Genomic DNA, 7,650 nt, shown 5'->3' with positions numbered 1-7,650 from the left:
ATTTAATCGAATCCGATTGCTGCTTTTTGGTATTTTTGGTTGAACAAATGAACAGCCACACTTTACAAAAAGTCAACAAACAAATAATTTTAACGTTTTAAAGGTTTTAATGTTTTATCTTAAGCATGATTTGCCGTTTGTGCCTAAACAGTGTCAACGATTCGGATACTATACGGATTTTCGAAGACGTTGGCCTTTCTCTAAACGTGGCTAGTGTGCTGTCCAAATACTTTTGGTTTGAAGTCCGTTCTTTTGTGAGTTTGATATTTTGGAAATTATAAATATATATTTCTTAATTGCAGCCGAAGAGCGATGATCCTATATCGACGGTGATTTGTTTGCCCTGCTGGAATCAGGTTAACGGTTTCCATCAGTTTTATGTGGCAGTGGAGAGTTCACATCGTTTGCTCACGGAAAGGTTTTCGCTGAAATCTGGTCAGGATCAGGGAAAAGCAGAACCGGTTGAGGACATGCAGCTTCAAGAAGAGGAGGTTGAAGAGCATGTTGAAGACTACGAGGTGGGATTATCTGCTAGCGATTGCGAGAGTAGTTCCTTTAACAATGAGCAATTCCTCAGCAAAGTTATAGAGCAGCAGGAAGAGCAACCCGAATCCAAGCCACCCGAACAGCTCAGACCAGTATCGGAGCTAAACGATGTCACAGAGGTCGAGCCAGTATTGGAGCTAAAGCATGTTCCAGACCCCGAAGCAATACCTACCATACGTACAGAACAGCGAAGAGAAACAAGGTCCACCACCAAGAGTAAATCCTATCAGGCAACCGAAATCACTCCACCTCTTCCTCCTCCTCCTGCTGTGAAACGCAAGCTTGTCGTGAACAAATCCAGAGCCAAGAAAACCGTCTGCAAAACAGAAGTATCCCCACAGAAAAGCAAACGCTATGCAGACTACAAACAGTGCATGCTGGACATCGATGCTAAGATCTCTGCCCACATGCGACTCACCTGTGATGTTTGCCATGAGGGCCAGGAGACTTTTCTGCAACTTTGCAAGCACATGATGCAGGAGCATCATCGCAAGGGGTATGCCATCTGCTGCAATAAGAAGTTCTACAAACGCTCCTTCCTCACCGATCACATCGATCGACATGCCAATCCCGAGAAGTTTAAGTGAGTGGTAAAGTGGAGATAGCCAATCTGACATAAAAATGTATATAAAAAGAACTTGGAACTAAAATAATATTTTATTGTAGATGCACTCAGTGCGATAAACATTTCGCGGATAAACAGTGCCTGAGGAATCACGAGCTACTCAAACATCATCCGGAGGAGGAAAAGACCTTTAAGTGCGAGCAGTGTCCGAAACGGTACACAAAGCAGTATCTGTTGGATCAGCATCGTGTTATCCACAAGGAACGAAATGTGGTTTGTGATCTCTGTGAAAGGAGGTTAGTCTTTTTTGACCAAATGATCATTTGACTTAAATAATCATTTTAATTTCGAACAGATTTCCCAATCAATCCCTGCTCTGCACGCACGTTAAGATGGCCCATAGTAACTATGGAACTATGTGCGACATCTGCGCACAGGTCATTCGAGGTCGAGCTGCCTTCCAACGCCACCAGTTGGAGCACGCTGGAGTCACAGAACCTAAAGTGCAGTGCGACATCTGTGGGTCGTGGCACAAGAATAAGCACAGTCTCAAGAAGCATGTGCGGCGGCATAATGGTACTGCTGCTACCTGCGACCTATGTGGAAAGGTTTCACCCAATCGCAGCGCTATGTTGAGTCACCAGCGATACGTACATCTCACGGATAGAAAGCACCAGTGCGGCGTTTGTGGAAAGGCATTTAAAAAGGCAATCACGTTGAGGGAACACATGACCACGCACACAGGCGAGGTGCTCTACAAGTGTCCCCACTGCCCGAAAACCTTCAACTCAAATGCAAACCAACACACACATCGCAGAAAATGTCATCCCAAAGAGTTCGAGGAGGCGCGGAAGGCACGATCTGAAAAACGGAAAGCTATTGGTGAGGAGGTGCCCAGCATTCTGACCATCTCAACAGGCGAGGACGGCGGCGAAAACAGTGACGAGGACCTCAAAGGCGAGACCATCGAGTTCACCCTGTGTCTTAGTCCCGATACCACAGTTTGAGAATATTTCTGTTAAAAGTCGTTGCATGGCAGCTTTGTTAGAAAACTAATTGTCGGCATACGAATTGCGAGAAATCATTTTGAAAAATGAAATTCTCTTAATTCAACTTAGCCAAAACATTATTTTATTATGTATACATTAAAAATATAAATGTTTATCTTAAGATCCTTAGGCTAGCAGCGTTTAACAAAATATACGGAGATTTTAAGTGGAATGATGCTTTCAGCTTTTGGAAACCAGATACTAACCCCGTTCACAAATAATTTCCACAGCATTGGGCTCCATTAAAACGGACTCCAGGCAGCGTTGGACAGCTGAGCCAAGGATCTCGTCCAGCAGGAAGTTAACCAGGCTGGAAAACAATTATGTTTCGCTACTTTAATCTCAGAAATTTCGTACAAAACTCACTTTTCATCACTAACAAACCGCCAGAGGTTCATTTGAAGGTAATGGGCGTCTACCTGAATCTGCTGCAGTCCGTATTTACTGAAAGTTCTCATTCTCACGCATTCCAATAGGGTCTACAAAAGGAATGTACATAAATGTCACTCTTTCATACATCATGTTACACTCACCTTAAGACCAATTTTAATTATGCCCATCACAATTGATGCCTTAGTAAACTCTACCGAAGTAAAAATTTCCACTCGCTCTGAAAACAAGCGATGTATATTGGATACATAACTGGATTCCAACTGCGAGGGCGTATAGTTTGACCAATTGGATCGGTATTGTGGCTTGGAGGTGGAAGCAAAATTACTGAAGTACGTTTTCCTGCTAGAATCACTGCTAGCTGTGGTACGGAATCCTGATGTTGTATTCGTGGTTGCCTCGTAGAGACTGGCAACCACCGTCTCGATGGTACCCAGCTCCTCTACCACACGTTTCATCACCGCTCGTACGGATCGCGGTTCTAGACAGTTTAGCCAATCTCTGGTCTCGACGCTCTTACGCAGCATTTGCGAAATATTTGTGCCCTGTAGCCGGACATAGGAGTCCAGAAGAGCCTGTGCTGTTTCTCGCATTTCCGCACATATCTCAGTTTCGTGGGTAAGTGTAGCACTATTTTCAGAATCTATTTCGTACAGATCATCCACCAAAGCAATCTGAAAATTGGGATGGGTAGATGACTTAAAAATTGTAGTTATAAAATGCTTACCAGTATATGGACGCCCTGCTGCTCCAGTTCTAGACATGTTTTAGACAGTACTAGCAGCAGATTTGGTGGACTAGAGCTCGAAGCATCTCCAAAACTGCACATCACCTTGGCGATGTGACGCAGGAAACCGATCAGGAGGTTCTCTCGAATACCCTCAACGCACAACGCACCTTTGTGCTCTGCTTTGATGTTGAACGACCAGTCAGTACGCAGAAATATAAGTAGATCCTGAAGTACGCCCTTTATCTTCTCCACCATAGCTACATACAGATTGCTGATGAGATCACTAAGATTAAGACCAGCTGCATCGCTCTTAGCGGAAACCAGAGACAATCGAACTGCACTCAAGCTATCAGCAAAGTGATCCTTAAGGTTCTTGGCGTGTGCATCGCAAAGTTGGTGGGCAGCAGATATAATGATGGAGACTGTGTTGCGTTGAACCTCTAAGCCGCGGCATATGTTCCGCATGGCTTGAAGTCGCCGATGAAGGCGATCCAGAGCACGCAGCATTACTTGGGTGTCTCCATACCCAATATCGGATTCAACTCGATCCTGGACGAGAGTGAGATACTTGTTGATGTTCTGATTGAGGAAGATATTTAGCTCCTGCAGAGCATTCTCCTGGAAATCGTCACTGAAAAAGATTTTTTTAAAACAAATTTTAAATTATAAATAACATTTTGAACATACCGCTCTTGCTCGTAGTGCTTGGCCACGAACATGTCAAAATAGGAGGTCACAACCAACGCCAGATCGTTGAGTAAACCATCGATACCCATGTCAACGAACTCCAGCATATCGCGCTCTGTCTGATCCTGAAGCATAACAATTTGCTCGTGGAGTCTCTTTCCGGCGCAAGTCAGCATCTCGCTAGCCAGATCTGAGGTTTTCTCATCCAGCTGTAGGAGTAGTTCACCGATTTCTGTCAACGATTGAGCCGTATTTCCCGCTCTTTGAAAGTCCTTTCGCAATTGTTCCTTTAGATCCGCCATTATGTCATCGCAATCTTGTTGGATACCATCGAATGAGGGCTGTCTACCATATTGTGCGAAAACCTTCTGGGCGTGTAGGTAATCCTGTACAGCTTGTGCGTAATTTTGCTCCTCTATCAGGGATTTCAGTTTGGCTGGGAGTGTGGAGAGGAACTGCAGCCGTTTGAGAAGCGAATGTTTCTCGGATAGTCGGCATAGTTGTGATCTGGTGCCCTGCAGCGTTCCAGTGATCTGCTCACTAAAGGTGGTAATAGACTGCATCTTAGTCATCAGCAGGTTTACATCCGTTTCCATCTGCTTGAAGTCGTCTTTCATTCGGCGAATTGTGTCCGTGGCGGAGATAAATTTATTGTAGTTCTCGTAGACCAAAGTTTGCATATCCGAATGTAAAGTTTGGGTGTCCTTGACCACAGCAGCCTCTGTATCCATAATTTGCCTTAAGGAACAATCCTAATATGATAAAATAACATAAGGTACATAAATTATAGTCTAAAACATAGGCAATTGGCCTTACCTTTAACAGTCTTTCCAGATACTTTTCGGAATCGAAGCTGGAGCTGTCCATGTCGAAAGGATTGACTTTGGTTTCAGCCATTTTGCTTCCTTGCTACTTTTAGTTAATAACTAAAGCTAATTTTTTATTTTGTTGTCGTTCTTCGATAACAAGAGAAGTAATTGTTATTTGGGTGTGCCTATCGGACTCTTAAACATATTGAAAGTGTTGGTAAGCGCGAAAACAGTAACAGCTGATTGGATAATAGCTTTATCGATAACCAAAGTGCGCAGCTTAATCTGTTTTAAAAACAGTAGGTTAAATTAATTACGGGAATAAAATAGATTAAATATTTTTATGAATATAATATTAATATGGCCATGTGTTAATATTAAATGAAGTGGGAGATATAATGGTGATTAATCACAGCAGCTTATTTGAAAAACTTCTTTGATTGTTAAATGAGTAATTAGCGTTTAAGTTTCAAGTTTTTAATTCTCAGAAAGTTATTCTGAACAAGGTTGTGTTAATTTATTTATTTTAATTATTCAGGGTGAATACATATTACATGGAAAATATCAGTTGTTTTTATGTAAGTATTATTTAATTTTATTTTCTAGTTGGCATTAAAACAGCAAAAAAAATGACAGTTCACGTCTTTAATTTATCTATTTTCGGCAGACAACTTAGTCAGTTTTCTTCTTTATTTTTGATTTCGAGAGAATTCGCATTGTTCTTATCTCAACCAATAGATTTGGTTATAAGACTGCTCTCTGTTCGCTCTTCTAATCTTGACTTATTTCTTGGGAAGTTCCCGCTGGCAGTGTTTTTACTGATAAGGGAAAAACTGATTTGTTTTTATAAAGATTCCCTCATTTTAAAAGGTTTTCTTAAAGCGTCCACAACATGAAGCTACTATTGATATATTTAACACTGATTTTAACTCTATACTGCTCATTAGTGGCTTGCGGTGGGTACCGAAAAGAAGTTTTTAATAAATTTATTTAATTACTTAACCGTTTTGCAGATTGTTTGACGGATCCCCTCACAATGCTATGCATTTTGAACCCAAATCAGGGCAAGTAACTTCATATATCCCTCTTCAATAAAGTCCAAAAGTAGAACACGATGTGGGCTTCTGTATCCTAAGTAATTCAACAGTCTCCCCAGACTGAGTTACGTGTGGCAAATCGCATTAAACATTCCACGCCCCCTACGCCTACACACTCGCAGACATCTTTTTTATTTGGGCTGATACCCTGGCAGAGGGTATATTTATTGTATTATGAAGTTTATTACTTTGGATAATTATCAGTCTGTATTTTAATCAATATTTTGAAGAACTTTTAAAAATTTTGCACTGATCACCCATTTTAAATCAAAAATAATTATAATTTAATTTATATTATAAAGATCATTTTGGACGACGATATGTCGAATTGTGGATAAAAAGAGTAAATAAAAAATTTGCAAATGCTATCTTAGCTGTCAGAAATTTTACTACTTTTTTAAAGAAGGAATTTAAAAAACAATGATGATTAGATGTTAGTTAAGGAATTTCTTGTTTCGTTACCAAAACTAGGCCCAATTTCTCTGAACTTTTTGTAGGTGGGAGTTTGTCTGCCCGCTGGCGACCGTGTCAAGTTGAATGAACATGGACAAGTTTTTGCCACTTTCTGAGGGGAGAAAGTTCTCTGTGCTGTATCTCGCATCTGAGTCTCGTTTTTCTGGATGCTGTTCCTTCGTCCTTGCCTTCATACCCGCTCTATTTTATCTGTGTTCCTTTCGCTCTCGTTCCTTTGTGGCGTCTCATTTCAAATACATTAACATTTTGACCTTTCGCAAAAAAGTTCGAGCTGTTGCCGGGGCCGAATTTAATTTCGAGTTGTGTGCAGATTGTGCAAATCACTCGCTCTCCAATACAGGACACCTCCTCCTCATATAACCCTGCACTGCAAAAAGTGATAAATACTTGCTGAAACCCCATGCAGGTAACACCATGTACCGTATGATTACCTAAAGGGCATTCTAAAACAAATACTTTTTTTAGAGATTAATATAAATAAAGGAAAATCTCTTCAAGTGCTTTGAAATCTTCGAAAAAAAATAAAATTATTTGAATATTTCGAATTTTTACAAAAATAAGGGTTTTTATAAAATTTGCACGACGAATTTTCAGATATTTTAAACAGTGCCGAATTTTACATCTTCTTTTCCTCAGTGCCCAAATAGCATTGCATACCTGCAGGCGGAGGATTCTCAGGTAGTCCTAACACACGGCGACACACACACATACTTGTGTGAAGCGTGAACTTTGCTTTCATGAAACTGCAAAATTGAATTTACGTAAGCCGAGCGAAAGTCGCAAAAAAATATAAAAAAAATTAGCTGAAAAGTGGGAAGAAGGACGCGAAGGCGCTGTAAAGCGTCGAACGTGTCAAGGTCAAGTTGGCATTGTCCCAGCTTTTCCATACCTAACGCCACTCTCCTCCTCTTGCGTGCGCAACAGGGAAAGCTGCCACCTTACCCGTAACCATCCCACTCATATGTTTTGTGCAGTTTGAAGAGCGCCAAGTCGTTAAATTAATTTCAGTGCACTCAAAAGCAGGAGCAGCGGAAACTGGAGCACAGCCAGTGCTCATTTTAAACGGATTATGTGTACGGCATTGGCAGGTGGGTGGTAGGTTGAAAGTGTTTTTGAGAGAGGGGTGCTGGAGGCAGAGATTACTGGCAAGTGGCCGCGCCAACTGAAGTGAAGCTGCGTGAGTGGACAGCAAATGAAAGGCAAACAAGTCGAATGCCATAACATACAAGTTTAAGCCAAAGTCAAAGGTTGGGTGGGTTTTTGCAAAAGGAAATTCTGGGTGGGAAAGCCCTAGTGGCTTGGC

The 7,650-nt window shown here is 41.4% G+C and overlaps 2 protein-coding genes and 1 long non-coding RNA gene across 3 annotated transcripts; 2 read left to right on the top strand and 1 right to left on the bottom strand.

The window, feature by feature from the left end:
* The first annotated feature begins 59 nt into the window (after positions 1-59).
* On the top strand, positions 60-2,332 carry LOC108112025 (transcription factor grauzone). The gene is made up of 4 exons (XM_017221769.1): positions 60-242; positions 303-1,129; positions 1,213-1,407; positions 1,467-2,332. Exons 1-4 carry the CDS (start codon positions 126-128, stop codon positions 2,116-2,118), a joined length of 1,791 nt encoding a protein of 596 aa, XP_017077258.1. The 5' UTR covers positions 60-125; the 3' UTR covers positions 2,119-2,332.
* On the bottom strand, positions 2,220-4,956 carry LOC108112024 (vacuolar protein sorting-associated protein 51 homolog). The gene is made up of 6 exons (XM_017221768.1): positions 4,784-4,956; positions 3,968-4,719; positions 3,278-3,911; positions 2,694-3,224; positions 2,527-2,639; positions 2,220-2,470 (listed from the first exon to the last, which is right to left on the bottom strand). The coding sequence occupies exons 1-6, from the start codon at positions 4,862-4,864 to the stop codon at positions 2,362-2,364; spliced, it is 2,220 nt and encodes a 739-aa protein (XP_017077257.1). The 5' UTR covers positions 4,865-4,956; the 3' UTR covers positions 2,220-2,361.
* Positions 4,957-5,497: 541 nt separating this feature from the next.
* On the top strand, positions 5,498-6,246 carry LOC108111918. The gene is made up of 2 exons (XR_001772609.2): positions 5,498-5,732; positions 5,790-6,246. It is a non-coding gene; the product is annotated as an uncharacterized LOC108111918 (long non-coding RNA).
* Positions 6,247-7,650: the final 1,404 nt, after the last annotated feature.

Source organism: Drosophila eugracilis, unplaced genomic scaffold (assembly GCF_018153835.1).
Source record: "Drosophila eugracilis isolate 14026-0451.02 unplaced genomic scaffold, ASM1815383v1 contig_90, whole genome shotgun sequence".
Classification (NCBI taxonomy): domain Eukaryota; kingdom Metazoa; phylum Arthropoda; class Insecta; order Diptera; family Drosophilidae; genus Drosophila; species Drosophila eugracilis.
This window is presented reverse-complemented; position numbering and strand designations above follow the sequence as displayed.

Coding starts and splice junctions, on each gene's coding strand:
- LOC108112025 (XM_017221769.1), top strand. CDS start 126: ATGATTTGCCGTTTGTGCCTAAACAGTGTCAACGATTCGGATACTATA. Junction 243..302: donor CCAAATACTTTTGGTTTGAA/GTCCGTTCTTTT, acceptor TCTTAATTGCAG/CCGAAGAGCGATGATCCTAT. Junction 1,130..1,212: donor GCCAATCCCGAGAAGTTTAA/GTGAGTGGTAAA, acceptor ATTTTATTGTAG/ATGCACTCAGTGCGATAAAC.
- LOC108112024 (XM_017221768.1), bottom strand. CDS start 4,864: ATGGCTGAAACCAAAGTCAATCCTTTCGACATGGACAGCTCCAGCTTC. Junction 3,912..3,967: donor AAGCACTACGAGCAAGAGCG/GTATGTTCAAAA, acceptor AATCTTTTTCAG/TGACGATTTCCAGGAGAATG. Junction 2,471..2,526: donor CGGTTTGTTAGTGATGAAAA/GTGAGTTTTGTA, acceptor ATTGTTTTCCAG/CCTGGTTAACTTCCTGCTGG.